The 20,703-nt window shown below is 36.1% G+C and overlaps 1 protein-coding gene across 1 annotated transcript in view; it reads right to left on the reverse strand.

Annotated features, from left to right (window-relative positions):
* Window positions 1–20,703, reverse strand: part of TM9SF3 (transmembrane 9 superfamily member 3) — a 75,629-nt gene that overhangs the window by 14,988 nt on the left and 39,938 nt on the right. Inside the window, exons 9-14 of the mRNA XM_082611353.1 lie at window positions 20,209–20,339; window positions 7,202–7,341; window positions 4,313–4,381; window positions 1,383–1,529; window positions 818–901; window positions 615–691 (exon numbers count right to left, since the gene is read on the reverse strand). Coding sequence (XP_082467479.1) covers window positions 615–691; window positions 818–901; window positions 1,383–1,529; window positions 4,313–4,381; window positions 7,202–7,341; window positions 20,209–20,339 — 648 coding nt within the window. The remainder of the gene's footprint in view (window positions 1–614; window positions 692–817; window positions 902–1,382; window positions 1,530–4,312; window positions 4,382–7,201; window positions 7,342–20,208; window positions 20,340–20,703) is intronic.

The following is a 20,703-nucleotide window of genomic DNA, read 5'->3' on the forward strand; positions in this document are numbered from 1 at the left end:
ATTATATGGCGATAACTATCACCTCTTCCATTTAAGGGAAGATTGTGATAGACCCATGAAACAGTGATATTATCCTCATTTTACAGAGGCTTGGAGAGCTTGGGGAACTGGATCAAGGTATAGAACCACAGATGGCACAGCCAGAACTTAAGCCCAGTCTACAGACACCCAAGCATGTACTGATAACCAGTCAACTGTGCTGCCTCCTGGACACTGCTACCTCCATGAACAGTGGAACAGAAACTTCCAAACAAAAATCATTCAGCCAAGCCTTAACCTGTTTACATAATAATCTTTTCCAAAGAATCTAAACTAAACAAACAAACAAACAAAAACAACAATTCTCAACATGAATAAGAAACTAATTGTGGTATGGAAAATAAAAACAGTGCTATACACAATTACTAAAAACAGGAAAGTAAAAAAGAAATCAATGAGGTAATAAATTAGATTTTGAGGAATAGTCAAAAGGACTGAAATCAGATGCTTGAGTTTATTTTGGTATTCCTGATCAAACAACAGAAAGTAGTTTCTTCATTTCCAATTACTGTATTTTTCTGATTCAGAAACACTCGAAGATTTACTCATGATGTTCCAGGAAGTTCAGAACTTACCACACATTATCCCTAAGGCTGTGCTAAATACCGCCATATATCCAAAGTAAAATGATGTCTGAAATAAGCCATACATCCTGAAATAAAACCAAAAAATTATATATAGTATATCCATTTTTACTTTAGACATAAGGCCTAAATTCTAGTATTTAAATGACAAACTTAGCTTCTAAAATACAAAATGAAAAAATGTCTCCACTTACTTTGTTTTGAAAAAATAGTAGTAAAAGGAATACATGTAAACATAAATTGCAGTTGATGCAGCAGAGAGGAAACTTGTCCATTGCCTGAAGAAAAAAAAAAAGTAACCCTTTTGAATGGATGGCACTGAAAGATTTTAAAGCAAAGACTTTTATAAAAATATCCTTTAATAAAGATTCTGTGTATTTAAAAACAAATGCATGTATAAATGTACAATGGCATTTAAATATATCAACGAGGAGAAAGCCTAAGAATTGGAAGGAGAGATCCTAAATTTTGTCAAATTTCCTATTATAAATGACACTAAATAAACCATTTCCTTTTTCAGACCTGTCTCCTAGTGTTTAAACTAGTGACCCTCATTAATACCAAAAAAAATTTTTTTGACTGGTATTATTTTTCCTCTAAAATCGTCAACATTTTTATAATTGAAAAAAAAAATCCCTATACTATCTTAAGGAGGAAAATTTCTATACAGATCTTTTACTCCACTTGATACACTTCAAATGGAATCTTATTTTAAAATATTATGGTCCCCAGAGGTTCTTCCCAGAAATAAGTACTCACCACCTATAATCCTCTGCATTTAGTAGAAAGTATGTGCACACGATGGTCACACAGACGGTCACAATGCACAGGATGACCAGCACCAGCATCATGAAGCCATAGACATAATAGATCTTATACGCCCAGAAAGATGTGAAGATGAAATACCTAAATACAACACAACGAAGACATAGTTTTCTAGTCTTTATTCATGTAGCTCACACTGCTCTTGCTAAATCTCACTTGCATCTTAGTTCTCACTTTTTTCTCACTTAAATCTCAATATTTTTCTTTCAAGTAACTTCCAACAGTTTCCCTTACCCCCTTTTCATTAAGTTATTTAAAATTCTCTCAAAAATATTTTCTTAGATAATCTTTCAAGAACAGACTCATTAGTAGGGTAGGGTATTCATCTCTAAGCAAACTAAATAAATTAGAAGCTTAAGGAGTATATTGTGGAAAAGAAAAATGAAAATAGCTAAAAATTCTTATTTTTAAAATAAAGTCAATTTCCTCATTCTTTCATTTTTTTCTAGATACAACAGTTTATAAACAATGTATTTTATATTTTATAAAACACCCTATTAAATTAAAAAAAGGTTTGATATAGTAATAATGTATAAAATTAGGAAAATAAAAATAATTAGGAAAAGAAAGCCTATGGAAGCTTCATGCCATTTTCACAGTACCACAAGAGAAAGGGCATTAAGATTTTTATACCAAAAAAAGACCCTTTACTCTAATTCCATTACACAAGCCATAGTTAAACAAAAAAGGTTTTTTAGCCTCTTTTCTTTTTCTTGTTCCCTTCTGCTTGTTAGTTACCTTATTCATCACCCATTCTTTCAAGAGATATTTACAGAGGCCCTATACATATCAGAGAAGCAGTGAGAACAGAACTGAAGACAAAGTCTCTACTCTGAAGGAGATTAGTTCTGTGGAAACTAGCAAAGGGGCAATCATGACACACAAGTGCTTCTCCAACGCACCTAACAGGGGCAACTTCTGGTTTGGCTGGGTGGGGCTCTGTGGGTAGGGAAGGGTGGTGAGAAGAATCAGATAAGGCATGGTGGGTGGGGAGCTAGAAGAATGTTCCATGCATTGGAACAGCAAAGGCAAAGGCTCACAAATAAAAGGAATTCACTGTATTTAGAAAGACTCAAAGTAATTCAGTATGGCTAGAACTTCAAATGAACTGTGAGAGATAAGAGATGAGGCTGGAGAAGAGAACAGGGCCAGATTCTATATTATGAAGGTCTTTATTGACTATGTGATGGGGTTTGGACCTTACCTCAATGAAAATGAGAAGTCTTTAGCAAATAAGTGACATGATCAGACTGATACCTTAAAAAGACTACTGTGGCTACCAAGAGGAGAATAGGTGTGAGGGTGGTCAAAGCGGAGAAGTTAAAGATACAGCAGAGTGGCTACCAAATGGAACAGAGTACCCAAGAAAACAGGAAGAGATGTGATCCACAAGGTAGTATGGACAGGGTAGGAAGGAAAAAATAGTGGCAAGTCACATCAGGGTGAGGACACAAGTCAGAAAGTACAAAAGAATTTCTCGAACTGGTTTTATTAAACCAAGATCTAGAGTGACGTGCTCTCCAATCCCTCTAAGGTGCCGACTAATACCCACAGCTGGCAGGTGACCACCAGGAGTGGCCCAAATCTATGTCAGTTGTCCTTATTCATGTAATTAGACAATTTAAATGTTACATAAAGAAATAAACATGATAGCTAAAAGAATTATGATTTCTATGAAAATTATGTTGAATACCTTGGAAAAATTCAATAAGGTGAGCCACTAAAAAAAAAGTGATAAAACTGGGCGTGGGTGAGACAACTATAAAAGACTGGGGGACAAATGTACAAATCTAGAAGGATTCTGCACTTAGGATACTTCAGACAGGTCTTTACATTCCTGCTCCACTTTAAAAAGGTTGGAAAATACAGAAGATGCATTATGAATTTCAAAGGTAAAAATGATGGAAACGTCAACTAGGTACAAAGGCAAGACCTTGGCTCTATATTTTTTTAAAAAATCAGTGAAAGATGTACCTTTAGTTGTTTAAAGTTAAAATAAAATGTTATGTATGTATCTTTTTTTAATAATTCCCTTACATGAGCCAACTTTTTCAACTAACCAACTGTCAGATTCAATCACACCTCTTAAGGAGGCATCCACTGTACAGGAGAGAATCAGCACTGGGGCATCTGGAAACATGTAAGGAAATTTTGAGTAGTCACAATGACTGGCATTTCATGGGCACTATCCAGAGGTGTATGACTGCAGTTCTTGAAAAAGTCCCATACAAAGAACTATCTCTTCTAAAATGCCAGAGCATTCCCATCAAGGAACATTGGAACACAGGCTGAGAAAAGAAATGCTTATATTTTGCAGTGGAGACCAAGGATGCAGATATGAAGCATGGTAACTGGGCACAAGATGGCATATCTCCCACCCCCAAACACATACATAATTCCCAGCACTCCTGTGGGCCTTGATGGAAGAAGACTAGGAATGAATGTGTATCCAAAGATGTCAGGATCTTGACTAACTGGTAGGTAATGGTTTACCTAGTTCCCTGGACCCTTAGAAATATTTTAAAAATAAAAATCAGTAATTTCTTATATCATGTAGGTGATCAAAGGCTGGTCTGACATGTATGCATTCTCTAGCATGCATGCTTTGATTTCTAAGATCTCCTGTTTGGTGAGAAAGGTCTAGAACACAATACAAAAACAGTATAAACTTCACCTGAATATTTGAGAACAAAGCAGAAAACCACCTTTTGATAGACTACGCAGACCCCTTTCTAGAAGCAAGGACTTAACAAACTAACTCTGTTAGATGCCTGCCCATCTGATGATTCTTTACCTGTCCTAACTCCTAAATTTTCTTATTACAATGAAATCCCCCAAAACATAAATACATTGCCAAAACTTACATTTCAATAAAGATTGAGCCAAAAGGTAAAATTCCTCCCAGGCAAACAATAACTGCAGGCTCCATGAACCTGGAAAATATTAAAATTAACAGTAAACTTCTAGTATGATTTCCACATTATATTATATAAACCCTGATAATAGAAATCAGATGCTTGGTACTTAAAAAAATAATCTAAAGGATAGAAACAAACCAGTAAACAGAAAAACAAAAATTCAAAGAGGCACAATACTGACAGGGGACTTCAAATTAGCCATAGGTTATAGTCAAAATTCTTTTTGGCATTAAAGGCCGAGATAAGAACGTGTGGAACACAAATACTTGCTACTGGCCGAACTCAAGAAAAACTATGAGTATTTGCTCCTGTTCTATACTTTTCAGTAACTTCTAAAAATTTTCGTCATTTACCTTACAGAAAGCCATAGGGAAAGAAAATAAAAGTCTCGAGACCCCCCCCTGCATCTGAAATAATGTTTCCCAAATTGTGGCCTTGCCAATCTCTTTGCTCATGCTTTCCTTGGTTCAGTAACTTGTTCTCCTATGAATCATACAATTAAGGTATTATGGGTTCTGAGTTATAAAAGGAGCCAAAGAATGAATAAAAAATAAAATTCAAACCTCATTCATTCACTCAACAAACATTTATTGATTGCAATTGGTAATTCTCCATCTGCAATGCCTTCCCTTGTCTCATGGTTCTCTCCTGCGAGCACTGACACTCAAGTGTTCGCCCTGTAAAGCCTTTCTCGGGTCTCCCAATAAGAGGTGGGTTCTTCCACTGTCTCTTAAATGTAACTCCATGGCAGCACTTACCACACTATACTGTACTGTCTAATTAAATACCTTACTAGATTATAAACCCTGGAAGGCAGAAGCTATTCATCTAGGTATTCCCAGTGTCCAGCACAGTATGTGGCACATAAAAGATAGTAAACTACTATTTCTGAAATGAACAAACTACAAAACTGAGAAGAAAATGAGTTTGAGAGCCGAAAAAAAATTTTTTTAATTTTAAAGTCTAGTCTTCTTTCCTCCTTTTATAGAAAGCCAAGATCCACAGAGGTTAAAAATGACATGCCCGCCAGATCTAGTATTCAGATTTTGGTTCCCATACAACCATATAAAGAAAATGAAGAGACACGTGAGCCTTCCTACACCTAAATATGACCCATGGTTATTAGCAAGGTGGTGTGTTGCTCCTTCCCCTCCTTCACCAGCCCTAGTGACCCAGAGGAACTTTTGTGATATCTATGCTTTTCCTTTAACCTTATCCTCCCCAGTAATGGGTAAAGGAACAAACATTAGGCTATCCATGGGCCTTAACAGTCTAATCTTGATTTGAAGATAAAACTAAGTTTAAAAAACAGACTACCAAAGTTCTCATAAGCACCAATCTAAGAGAAAAAGAATACGGACAATTCCAAAGACTAGAACAGATCACTCTCCGTTACACTATGGGGCTATTTTATTCAGCCTCTACTTCTGCAAAGGTCTACATACCTCCAAGTCTACAAAAGACTATATAAGTACTTAAACATAAGTTATACTTACAATATAGCAAAATATCTAGGAATGGAGGCTTTTCAATATATATCCCTTATTATGAGTATGTAGAGTCTACCGTATAGCTGTTCTTATGAGATGGGGAATAAAAACAATGTACAGTAAGACTGTTCTATTTATGTCTGCAAGTAAGAATTAGGAACATAAAGAATGCAGAACAGCATAAATCAGCACCAAAACGTTCAATTTACTAATTTCATTTTTTTTATTTTTTTATTTTTATTTTTTTGGCTGTGCCATGCAGCACGTGGGATCTTAATTCCCTCACTAGGGATCAAACCCGCACCCCTTGCAGTGGAAGGGTGGAGTCTTAACCACTGGACTGCTGCGGAAGTCCTCAATTTACTAATCTTAAAAGGCAAAACATAATGAGTCCACATTTTGTTCAAATTTTAATTATGAAAATTAGAAATATAAACATATTAGTAACATCTCATTTTATGTCCAAAAGTTGAAAAAATACAAACCATCTCAAGTTAAAAATCCATCAAGAATCACTATTTCAAAGCTGAATGGTCAAATGAACTATAAACTATGCTACACTATTGCAATAGAAGAATCACTTTAGCTGTTAAACAGAAATACCTGTCATCCTTTGTCAGGATTAAATCTTGAAGTATGGAAGATCCTCAAAAATACATTTTGTGCATAAAATGTGAAAAATGTATTTGAGAGACTCTATACTATCCCAGAAGTGAAGGTAAAGAACATAGGTCAGTAAATTATAATTGGTCTCAATACTAATTCCTTTCTCAACTGATACAAAATCTATGGCTATAAGTCAATGTTGTTTCGAATAATAAAATATCTGGAAAGGCAAGTTAAATTAGAAGCCAGGGGTTGGCAATCTTTTTCTGTAAAGGTTCAGATAGTAAGTGTTTCAGGTTTCGCAGGTGATATGGTCTCTGTCATACCTACTCAACTTTGATGCCACCCTATAAAAGCAGTCACAGACAATATGTCAACAAACAGGCATGGCTATATTCCAACAAAATTTTATTTATAAAAACAGGCAGCAGGTCACATCTGGTTTACAGACTGCAGTTATACAATGGCTGCCGCTTTAGGTCCCACCCACCTCTATGCACTAGTGTACTTACCAAAGCATTTGATTTCTCTGTAAATGGCACCAATATTCAAAAAAGTGAAATAAGCATATCATTTATTACTACTCCCAGCAATATAAATTGAAGGAAAAAGTAAAAGGACAAATTCTTAAGTTTAAACTTATAAATACATGCCAATTCTAAAAATTATGTATACATAATAGCCTTAGGAATTTATATATTGTGAGAAGCAATCACATAAAATTTAGCATTCTCTTTACCATTTTTTCTCCGGTATGGGACGAGGCACGGCATTGACACGACACGGAAAGTTCGGTTGACCTGACAGATTTCGGCCAAGTATTGTACCAACAAGATTTAGAGGAAGGATAACAAAAAAACAGATGCAACAAACGGCCACCTGTAAATTAAATTAAAATATGTGTGATTTCTCAGAGAACAACAGCACTAATAAAAACAAGTAAAAACGACACTTAAAAATTTAAATACAATTTGATCACAAGAGAAAATGTTTAAGTTCAATATGGGTTAAAATTGTGCAGAATATATACTAATGGCAATAGGAAAAGAATGTGATTTAAAATATTAGAATTAAACTAAATACAAGTTGAACTGTTTCCTATCTACTGTAGTTCCCAATTTTTCCTATTCTTCCATACTGTCCCTACTACAGTCCTTTTCCCTCTCCTTTCACTTTCAGCTGTCATGCTTTTAACATATCCTTTATCTTTTATCATTATAACCAACTTATTTACTTGCCTACACTTCACTGAGCTCCTAATATGCACAAGGACTTTTATAAATGTTATTTTTCTACTTTACAGATGAAGAAAATGAGACTTAGAGAGGCTAAGTAACTTCCCATGATCACACAGTTAGTAGGTGGCTGAACTAAGATTTCAATTCAGATCTGCCTGTCTCAATCTGTCTGCTCATTTCTATTCTACAGCGCCTTAGGATCTTAAAAATAGAAGAATATCACTATTTATGTATATATGTGTATTACTAAAATAATATGAGTATTTTTCTGCCAATTAGTAATTCAAAGTCTAAAGTTACAGGGAAGACCACACAGAGATTCTAGAACCAAACTGGTTAGTTAATAAATAAAAACATTTATTTTTGTGATTTTTTTTCTTTATATAAATCTGTACACTCAAGGAGACACACTCAAGCTCTTTTCCAGCCAGCATCTGGTTAGGATTATTTCACTCTGAACTTCTAAAACTGGAATAGGACTGAATCACCTCTAAAATCTCTTTCAATTATACATTTTGGGATTCTAATAAATCAAAAGTAAAAGTGAGATGCAGCTCAATATTAAAGAAACAAACAACCTAATCCAAACATGGGCAGAAGACCTTAATAAACATTTCTCCAAAGAAGACATACAGATGGCCAAGAAGCACATGAAAAGCTGCTCAACATCACTAATTATTAGAGAAATGCAAATCAAAACTACAGTGAGGTATCACCTCACACCAGTTAGAATGGGCAACATCAGAAAATCTACAAACAACAAATGCTGGAGAGGGTGTGGAGAAAAGGGAACCCTCTTGCACTGTTGGTGGGAATGTAAATTGACACAGCCACTATGGAGAACAGTATGGAGGTTCCTTAAAAAACTAAAAATAGAATTACCATATGATCCAGCAATCCCACTACTGGGCATACACCCAGAGAAAACCATAATTCAAAAAAGACACATGCACCCCAATGTTCATTGCAGCACTATTTACAATAACCAGGTCATGGAAGCAACCTAAACGCTCATCGACAGACGAATAAAGAAGTTGTGGTACAGGGACTTCCCTGCTGGCGCAGTGGTTAAGAATCCGCCTGCCAATGCAGGGGACACGGGTTCGAGCCCTGGTCTGGGAAGATCCCACATGCCGCGGAGCAACTAAGCCCGTGCGCCACAACTACTGAGCCTGCGCTCTAGAGCCCGCGAGCCACAACTACTGAGCCCATGTGCTGCAACTACTGAAGCCCGCGTGCCTAGAGCCAGTGCTCTGCAACAAGAGAAGCCACCACAATGAGAAGCCCACGCACTGCAACAAAGAGTAGCCTCCTCTCGCCACAACTAGAGAAAGCCCGTGTGCAGCAACAAAGACCCAACGCAGCCAAAAATAAATATAAAATAAATAAATTAATTTAAAAAAAGAAATTGTGGTACATATATACAATGGAATATTACTCAGCCATAAAAAGGAACGAAATTGAGTCATTTGTGGAGACGTAGATGGATCTAGAGACTGTCATACAGAGTGAAGTAAGTCAGAAAGAGAAAAACAAGTATCGTATATTAACGCATGTATGTGGAACCTAGAAAAATGGTACAGATGAACCGGTTTCCAGGGCAGAAGTTGAGACACAGATGTAGAAAACAAATGTGTGGACACCAAGGGGGGAAAGCCACGGGGCGGGTGGGGATGGTGGTGTGCTGAACTGGGCGATTGGGATTGACATGTATACAACTGATGTGTATAAAATTGATGACTAATAAGAACCTGCTATATATAAAAAAAATTAAATTAAAAAAAAAACTCAATAAAATGGACCTTGATGGGAAAAAAAAAGTAAAAGTGAGAGAAAAGCTGAATGAAAACTGTGAAGAAACTGACTCTACATCTTCATTATATCCTTATGTGTGCTTGTGTGTGTTAAACAAGCCAAAGAGTATTATCATCTTCCTTTCAGGTAAAACTTGTATAAATGTATGAGAGTTAAGAGAGTTCTGAAATTCCATTTTAAAGCTCAGACTTAGGAATGCAAATCATTGGTGTCTCAGTTTAGACCTGTTAATAATATGAATTTTGGGGCTTCCCTGGTGGCGCAGTGGTTGAGAGTCCACCTGCCGATGCAGGGGACGAGGTTCGTGCCCCGGTCTGGGAGGATTCCACGTGCCGCGGAGCGGCTGGGCCCGTGAGCCATGGCCACTGAGCCTGCGCGTCCGGAGCCTGTGCTCCGCAACGGGAGAGGCCATAACAGTGAGAGCCCCGCGTACCGCAAAAAAAAAATAAATAAATAATAATAATAATAATATGAATTTTTGCCCATATAAATAACAAGAATATGTGAAACATAAAAAATAAGCAGACATTTTAAAGATATTTTAAATACTATGATACATTGTGAATTATACATACCTCATATTTGGGGGGTGAATTCTGTCTCAATTTTTGTTATTCATTGTTGATTGCTTTTTAAATTATTATTTTGCTATCATTAAGCATATAAAACTCATAAATATTAACACACTGTGATAGAGACCTATATATTTTCCCCTTAATTTACCAGAATTCTAATTTCAAATAAGGATTGAAGAGAAGCTGGAGAAAACATTCCTATGTGGAATGACAATGGTCTAGCAGAGTGGTCTTCCAACTGTTCCACAGAACCTCAGGTCCTGCTGAAGAGTTTCAGGAATTCCACAAGCATTTGATTTGAATATCCTTTTTTTTTTTTTCCGTATGCGGGCCTCTCACCGCTGTGGCCTCTCCCACTGTGGAGCACAGGCTCCAGATGCGCAGGCCCAGCGCCCACGGCCCACGGGCCCAGCCGCTCCGCGGCACGCGGGATCCTCCCGGACCGGGGCATGAACCCGCATCTCCTGCATCGGCAGGCGGACTCCCAACCACTGCGCCAGGAGGGAAGCCCTGAATATCCTTTTGAAAATAGTTTTTTAAAAATAACATTTTTAAGTGTAATAAAAATATATACACTCAAATTAGTTCTATACCAAATATTAATAACTGGAGATACCACAATCATGTTAACTCATTTTCATGCAAACCTCAGAATAAAGTTTCTCCTGCTATCTCTGTGTATATATTTGGACTCCTAGTAAACATGTCATTGATTAGGAAGGCTTGTAATGCTACACTGGTCTTTTGTTCTCCCTCCCCATCCTCCACCCCGACCCAATTCAAGCCTGCACATATTTGCTCACTAAAAGCTTTATAAGCAAATGCACTACAGCACATGCATGTCACAAGCAATTAAGCGGCAGGTGAAATGAGGGCATAACTCGCCTTGTGTGCTTAATCCAAGCATAAAAGCAGTAAACAAAGGAAACTATAAACGGTTTCATCAAGACAATATCAACTGTTTGGCATTTAATTTTTTCCCCTTTTCCTGACTTTTTAATGCATCATAGAAAAATGTGAGCAGTTTGTTAGAAACTGTTAGTGACTGAACTGTGAAACCAATTTCCTACTCCTTTATGTCCAAGTTCTAGATGAGTTTACTTGAAAAATACTCTGAGACTGCAAGGCAAGCTATTAAAAAAAAAAAAGTCACATGGAACTAAATTATCCGAGAAGTCAGGATTTTTCTCAATACTGATATTCAACCAAACAAACTGGTTACTGAAGAAGAATGTTACCTGTACCCCTTGGTATTAAATCTGCATTCATCACAACTTTATTGCTCTCATTAAATTTAGAATGCTAAAAAAACTGAATTTGCAAAATTTATTTATACTAACAGAATCAAGCTTGTATCTGTTTTCTTTATTGGGCTTCTGCATTAAGCTTTCATTTAAAATGAAATTTAACAACTAAGAGTTAAAAAACCATTAGTCTAATACACTGGTGAAAACCCTGGAATTCAAACTAATACAGGGCCCACCCCTAGAGCTTCCTAGCTTCTGTTCATGGACCAATGAAAAGTGAAAACAGGGACGGGGGAAGGAAGGACTAACTCCAGGTTGAGGGCCTCCCCTAGCTACAATGAGAACAAGATAGAAACAAGTACTGCCTATCACTGCTTAATACCCCAGAGATGTACCAACTGTTCAACTATTCTCAACCTCAGTCACAGACTAAGAATGTGACTATTATTCTATCTTTATTTCCAGACTGGCCTTCTAAGGAAATCTGTGGTGTGAGTGGAATGGAAAGAGAAAAGGCAGCCTAAGATAGGCTATTATGGAATACTAAAGGATATAAATTTTACTGAGGATGACAGACAGTAACTGCTTATAGGTAAGGTGATTCTCAGAAAATATATCATCTTGTCAGTCATTATGTTTAGGCACTTCCTTGACACTTGCTCTGAGTAGGCAATTTTTATGACTCCTTTTCTACCTTATACATTTTATGCCTTTATGTCTATATAAAAATTATTTAGCTTCAATTTAAGCATGTCGACAATAATCAACCTAACAATCAGGACATTGCCAACTTAAACACAAATGCTTATAAGAAGCCTATCTATTTAATAGATATTTTCAACATGCTAATTAATAACTCCCCATTCTGTTTCTTGGGCAACTTCAATACTGTAACAGAAGAAACACTGGGTTTGAAGTTAAAAACTTATTCTATAATGCTAGCGTTATCCTGATACCAAAACCATAAAAAAAGACATTATAAGAAAATTGCAGATCAATATCTCTCATAAATATAGGTTCAAAACAAAAAGCAACAAATTTTAGCAAATGGAATCCAGTTATATATAAAATGGATAATACATCATAACAAATTGAGGTTTATCAAAGGAACGCAAGATTGGTTTAAGATTCAATAATCAATCAATGCAGTTCACTATATTATCAGACTAAAAAAAGAAAAATCATAGATCATCTCAAAAGATGCAGAAAAAATCATTGCAAGAGCCAACCTCCCTTCACAATAAAACAAACTCAGCAAACTAGGAATAAAGGGGAACTTCATCAACTTGATTAAGGACATCTATGAAAAAACTACACGTAATATTTCTTGATGGCACAAGACTGAATACTTTCCCCCGAAGATTGGGAACAAGAGAAGAAGTCTGCTCTCACCTCTTCTATTCAACATTGTACTGGAGGTTCTAGCCAGTGCAATAAGGCAAGAAAGAGAAATAAAAGGCATACAGATTAGAAAGGTAGAAATAAAATTGTCTTTATTCTCAGACAACATGACAATCTATGTAAAAAAATCTTCAGGAATCTACAAAAAAGAAATTAGAACTAATAAGTAAGTTTAGCAAAGGTGCAGGATGCAAAGCCAGCATGCAAAAATCAACTGTTTTTCTATACACTAGCAACAAGCAATCAGAATTTTTAATTTAAAAAATACCATTTACAAATAGCATAAAAAATATGAAATACTTAGGAGTAATTTCAATAAAAGCTGTATAAAACCTAAATATTAAAATCTATAAAACATTACAAAGAAAAAGTAAAGACACCTAAATAAGTCAAGAGATATACTGTGTTCATTAATCAAAAGACTTAATATAATGTTAAGATGTGAATTCTTCCCAAATTGAACTATAGGTTTAATGCAATCCTAATCAAAACCTCAGGGTTTTTTGTAGAAATTGACAAGCCGATTCTAAACTTAACATGCAAATGCAAAGAACCTAAAAAATCCAAAACAACTCTGAAAAAGAATTGATTTCAAGACTTATTGTAAAGCTACAATAATCAAGACAGTGTGATATTGGCATCAAAAAACCCCCAAAAACAAATTAATCAATGCAACAGAAAAAAAAGTTCAGAAACAGATCCACATAGATATGTGGTCAATTGACTATCAATAAAAGTGCTAAGGGAATTCAGTGGAGAAAGGGTAATCTTTTCAACAAATGGTGCTAGAACAAATGAATAGCCATAAGCAAAACAAAACAAAACCCCTTGACCCTTAACTCATACAATATATAAAATTAACTACAAATGGATCATAGACCTATATTTCAGAGCTAAAACTATAAAATTTCTAGAAGAAAACATATGAGGAAAACTTACTGATCTTTGATTTGGCAAAAGATTTCTTAAAAAGGACAGAAAAGCACAAATCATAAAAGGAAAAAATCAATAAACTGGACTTCAAAATTAATAACTTTTGCTCTTCAAAAGATACTCTTGGACTTCCCCGGTGGCGCAGTGGTTGAGAATCCGCCTACCAATGCGGGGACACGGGTTCGAGCCCTGGCCTGGGAAGATCCCACATGCCGTGGAGCAACTAAGCCTGTGCGCCACAACTACTGAGCCTGAGCTCTACAGCCCAAGAGCCACAGCTACTGAGCCTGCGTGCCACAACTACTGAAGCCCACGCACCTAGAGCCCGTGCTCCACAACAAAGAGAAGCCACCGCAATGAGAAGCCCGCACACCACAATGAAGAGTAGCCCCTGCTCGCCGCAACTAGAGAAAGCCTGTGTGCACAAATGAAGACCCAACGCAGCCAAAAATAAATAAATAAATTAAAAAAAAAAAAAAGCATGTCCCTGTCTTGCCCAATTAATATCAAGCAGATGTGGGGCAAAACCATCAAAAAAAATTTTTTTTAAAGATACTCTTAAGAGAATGAAAAGACAAGCCACATAATGGGAGAATATACTTGCAAGCTACATATAAGACAAAGGATTAGTATCTACAATATATAAAGAACTCTTACCATTTAATAAGACAAGCTATAAAAAATAAGCAAAAGATTTAAACATTCATTAAAGAATATATATGGATGGCAAATAACTACACAAAAATACCTTTAACATTAGTCATTAGGGAAATGCAAATTTAAACCACAATGAGACAACACTACACTTCCACTATAATGGCTAAAATTAAAAAGACTGACCATATCAAGTACTGGAGATAATGTGGAGCAACTGGAACTCTTATAAATACAATGCTAGTGGGAATGTAAAATGGCAAAACCACTTTGGGAAAGTTTAATAGTTTCTTGAAAAGTTAAGCTATAATATGACTCAGTCATTCCACTGTAGTTATTTATCCAAGAGAATCAAAAAATATGTCCACACAAAGATTTACATATGAATACTCACAGCAGCTTGATTTGTATGTAATAGCCAAAAACTGAAAACAGTTCAAAAGTTCATAACTGGGTAAGTGGATAAACAAACTGTGGTACTTCCCTTACAATAAAATACTATTAAGCAATACAAAGGAACAAAACTATTAATATATGCAACAACATCAAGTGATTTTTAAAATAATTTTCTGAGTGAAAAAAGACAAAAAAAAGATCATACTGTGTGAGTCTACTTATATGAAATTCTAGGTAATGCAAACTAATCTAAGATGACAGAGAGCAGACCAGTGATTACCTGAGAATGAAAAAGGGAAGGGAAAAAGAAAATTTTTAAAGTAAAAAAAAAAAAAAGAAAAGAAAGAAAGAAAGAGAGGGACTTCCCTGGTGGCACAGTGGTTAAGAATCCGCCTGCTAATGCAAGGGACACGGTTTCGAGCCCTGGTCCAGGAAGATCCCACATGCTGCAGAGCAACTAAGCCCGTGCACCACAACTACTGAGCCTGCACGCCACAACTACTGAGCCCACGTGCCACAACTACCAAAATCCACGTGCCTAGAGCCTGTGCTCCGCAACAAAGAGAAGCCACCGCAATGAGAAGCCTGCGCACCGCAACGAAGAGTAGCCTCTGCTTGCAGCAATTAGAGAAAGCCCACACGCAGCAACGAAGACCCAATGCAACCAAAAATAAATAAACAGATAGATAAATAGATTAAAAAAAGAAAAAATAAAAAGGGAAGGAAGGAGGAGGAAAAGGGGATAAATTACAAAGGTATATAACAAAACTTCTGGACTTGATAAATAACTTTTTTTAAATTGTGGTGATTGTTTCCCAGATATATACATATATCAAAGCTTGCCACACTTTAAATAGATACAATTTATCATATGTTAATTATACCTCAGTACAGCTGTAAAAACATACAGACCAAAAAAAGGCATAAAACATTCTTCATTCACTGCTCTCAGCATAAATCTGATTTCCGGGCAGAAGGGAAAAAAAGAAAAAAAAACTAAAACAGATCATCACCACCACCAGCACCACAACAAAGAAAATGTGACTTTAAGTGAAAAACTGAATCCTAGTTTTTTGCTTGGTAAAACCGGGATAATGCACACCACTATCTCGATCTCTTTGAGTTCTTCTGAAAACCAGGTGAGACAAGGGGTGTGAAAGTGTTTTGTAAAGTACAAAATGCTATGCAAATGTACCTGTCCTTACTATAACTCATCTTCTTAGATATGGCACATCACTTCAGTCAGTTGAGATCATTTTAGATGCTGTCTTCATCATTCCATATTACTAGTCCCTGCCCCACAACCGTCTCATGTCCTTGTTCAATTTAATCATCAGATCATTGTGCCTTTATATGTCATCAACAATGATTTGAATAGGTCAAAGTCAAGAATATCTGTCATGTTCTACTAAAAGATAGTATGTGACATATTATGGGTAATATCATACCAATACTTTAATTCTATAATTATTTACATGTTTACCTGACTATACTATTCTACCCACATTGCTCCATCTTGACCAACAAGATATAATACTTTATTTATACTCTTTCGTTCTTCTAGTCTTGCTAAGACCTACCAAAGAGAGGAACTGAAGTTGTTCTGGCATTTTTGTTTTAATGAATCCATAATAGCTCCTAATGTTCATTACTTCCTGTGATTTAAAAAGTAAATTTTAATAACACATTCTAAAATCTTGTGCCTCATCAACATCAAGTTCACTATGTTTTATAAGGGAGAAACCACTTTCTTCATTTTCCTTCTAGAAAAACAATTTGCCTCTGCCTTACACAGTTATTCAAGCATTACTTATCATCATGATCTCTCAGTATCTCTAAAAGATCATTTATATGAGCAACTAAACTTACTGCTAAGGCAGCTGGGTACTCCTGTACAATCAATCCCCTTATCTAAGGCTTCACTTCCCTCTTATCAGGGATTATTTCCTCTTGTCTTTTCTTGTTTGAAGGTTATTTTATTTGATGAAAAATAAAAAGAGAAAGAATGAGATAGAACCATTCTTCTTTTACTCTGTTACATCACTGATCCCATGTAATGAGCCTTTGGTCTTGCTATCAAAATATTTTTACAAAATCCTTTTGTTAGCCTTAGCACTTGTCAAGAGTTCAGGTTAGGAAACGGAGGTTTTCTAACACCATTTTTATAGACTTTAGTATTCTTTTATAATTAGGTATACTGTACTCTTCTCACAACCTTTGAGAGATCACAAAATAGCATGCATCCATTACTCTGTCTCCATTTTTTCCTCACTGTGTTAATTTCTGATTATATATCATGAATTTCTTTTTTTGGCGGGGGGGGGTTCCCTGATCAGGGGTCGAACCTGCGCCCCGTAGAGTGGAAGCGCAGTCTTAACCACTGGACCACCAGGGAAGTCACCATGAATTTCATTTTTGAAAACCTCAAATTCTCAAGCCATTTTCCCAGTTATGGCCCAAGACTTGGGTCATGAGAGAGCATTTCCCTAAATATTTGTGAAATCTGATTTCCTAAAACCTCAGGCCTATTTCTGATGATTCCCCTCCCAAGCTAAAACAAACCTCAAGATGACAAATATGACATGGCTCATGACCCCTGTTACTTCTCCATCAACTATTCTACCCATTAAGAGACAAAACCATAAAGTATGGTAAGTCAAGGATTTATCAGTGCATTCTGAACTGAATAATATTTAGATTAGAAAGTTTATTAGTTTCTATGCTACCTTGCCTCTGAGTTTAAAACTCTGCAACTTGGTTCTTTGTCCTTTGAAAGCCTCCAATAACATTAAATTAAGAATCTGAGATTTACAACCCACAAAAGACTTGATGTCTAAAATGTTTTTTTCAGAATATCCTGGCAAACCCTTCCTCATTCCCAAGAAACTCTCATAGGACCAAAAACTCTGGGTATGACACCTAAATCATTTCTGAACAAATTCCAAAGGAAAAAGGTTTTTACCTTACCAGATTCAATTTAATTTGAAGTACACTCTCTCTGACTCTGTATAGTACCTCTGCCAGAACATACCAACTTCAGAAACAGGTATGTTCATCTCTGAACAGTCTCTGACCCCAAATTTCATTTAAATGCTCTCTTACATTGTTTTGTAATACTCTCTAGGAACCATGCCTTAAGCCTGGGACACTAGACATTAGCTGAGATTACCACCACCACCCTCTAGTTATGTTTCTTTTACCTTTATTAACCTGCTAAGATTGACTATTATTCAACAAGTTTAATCTGACATGGATTTAATGGCTTTTTATGTATAATCAGGTACACATGAGCAGAGAATTTGGGGTCCAGAGACAAATTTCATCCATTTTCAATCTTATCTTGGGCTAGTCCTGGGGACAAAAGCAGCATTCTGACAAGACTCCAGATCCCAAGTGGGCAAAATCCCCATTGTTCTGGTGCCTCTGTAAGGCAAGACAGAGGCTGAAGTCACTATGACTACAGCTGGATTAAGCCTTAAATTGTGGAATCTCTGAGAAAACAGAACCAGAGCTAAGCTCACCAGAGAAAAGGCTCAATGTCCAAGAGAACAAAGGAATGGGGGACAGAATGAGCTAAGGCCTCGGGAAGAGCATATAAGAGTATCTGAAGACTCCGATTTTCAAACTAGGCTATTTTAGTAGGAGAACCAGCTTCTCAGACACATGTGGTCTGGGAGCTTTTCAGCTGACAGATCCATCCTCAGATGCTGGGAACCAGGATCAGGTAAATAGTAGAGACTGGGTTTAAAGCAGGACAGATAAATTGGCATAGGATGAAGCCCTGGGCACTGAAATTTTTTAAACTCCCCAGTGACTCTAATGTGTACCCACGGTTGAGAACCATGGAGTTTATGAGAATATGTAACTATTTCCTTCATAATGTCAACAAGTCAAATAATTTAAAATATAAGTTTAAGTAGTTAAAACACTTAATGGACAACTAGGTCAAACATTAACATCAATTCTTAAATTTCATGTTCTAAACAAGTTCTGATACTCTTAAAAAGATGCAAAAAATGTTAGACCACACACCTGATTAAAATTTGAGGGCAGTGGGATGCCCTTCACTCAGCATTCCTTCATTACGAATTAGAATGCAAATTAAGACCATGACATTGTAGGAGGCTGCTAAGCACCAACAGCCAGTCTTTTATACGCCAAAGATCAATTATACAAACCATCTCTGGCTCAGCAGAGAGTCTGATATTGTATTGGAATAATTAGTAATTATTAAATTATCTAAAGGCAAGTTACAGTGAATATTAGCATTTAAAACCCCATTTACACAGTGGTAAAATTTATAATTTTAGTGAAACAAAGCATATAATTTTCACCATATCAAATTCAAAACTTTATGATGAAAATTATAACAGAACCAGAATTTTAATTTTTAAAACATTGTGAAAGTAATTAATTCAGTAGATCATCTTTAAGAAGTAACTTGAATCTATATACTTCCTGATGGCCTGGAACTACTATGAAGCAAATTCTTTTCCAGTTAATTAATGAATGTAATTAATTACTTTACCCTTTCCTAACCTTTATCAGTTACTTTGCCTTGCAAAAACAAAACCAAACAAAAGTTTTCAGTTTTGAAGCAATATGCAAAATATTCCTAAATAAAAACTGTTAAAGACTTAGTAAAAATATATATGCAAGGTGTCTTTGAAAAACCTGGACTGTAAAACAACCAATCATCTGGAATTTCTGTGAAACCATTCAATAACTCCCATACAACAGAAAGAAAGCCAAAACGATTAAAATTCAGATGGAGATATGGGTTCCAGTTACAGTTCTGCCATTAACTATCTGTATGACCTTAACCAAGTTAATTGCCTCTCTGAAAAGCAGTAACCACCTTCCAACTCGCATACGTATATGTACATGTGTGCGCACGTTTACAAAGTGTACATTAAGACTAAAGTCTACTCCAGGCCTAAAATTCTGTTTCTAGTAAAAAGACAACAGGAGGAATCTGAAGACTGTGAGTTAACTGTGTAAAGCGCCAGTATTTCTGTGCTTTAGCTTTAACATATTTAAATAATCTAAAACATTTCAAATTCTGTGATAACAGGTAAGATATGAAATAGGATTTTAATATCTATAGCACATATATTATCAATATTAACATAGATGCTTTCATAAGGTTCTAAAAATAGTACACTATTACCAAAAAAAAAAAAAATGTTATGGAAAGTCTTCACTTCCTACCACTGCACTCACCTACCACATTAAAACACCCATGTTGCTTGTGTGTCATCATTCTTCTTCTAAAATATACTCACCAGTTTCTCCCTAGCTGTTCTTTCACTTTATTGGTTGACAGAATCAAGAAAAAATGTTCTTTACCTAACTTTCCAGGACTGGGTAGGGACTGGCTGCAAATAGCAGAACTCCTAGTTAAGAGGTACTCTGGAGCGACAGCAGGCCTCACATTAGAGAACGCTTAACCTCTTCCAGTTGAAAAGGAAGATGCAAGCAACTCACCATTGTTCCAAAAGGAATGGCTCTCGAAGCATGGTAATAAATGGCTATAAAATTGATGAAGAAGGCGGTGCCACACACCATAGCTGGGATGAGGAATGCACCAACGAACATCTGCTTTATCCATCTCCTTCCTGAAAGAAAAGGGAAACTATAACAATCAGAGAGCTAGGTAGACAGACAGACATATATTAATGTTTAAAAGGTGGTTATTTAGTACCAAATTATCTCATATTTTAATGTAAAGAACTTAAATTTGACATCCTAATAGCTGTTTCAAAACAACAGCTAATAAAGACCAGTCCAGCTATTCAAGTATGTCTAGTGGAAACACGCTTTTGATGTGGGTGTACTGGAAAAGAGCAATGAACTATGGTAAAATATTCTGGTGTTTTGTCCTGATTCTGCCACTGAACCACTGTGAACGTTGGTAAACCACTCAATCTTTCTGGGCTACAAGTTGGCCTAGAAAGGTGTTTTCAAACACCTAGGTGTTAC

Source organism: Mesoplodon mirus (genome assembly GCF_964341445.2).
Source record: "Mesoplodon mirus genome assembly, chromosome: 2".
NCBI lineage: Eukaryota > Metazoa > Chordata > Mammalia > Artiodactyla > Ziphiidae > Mesoplodon > Mesoplodon mirus.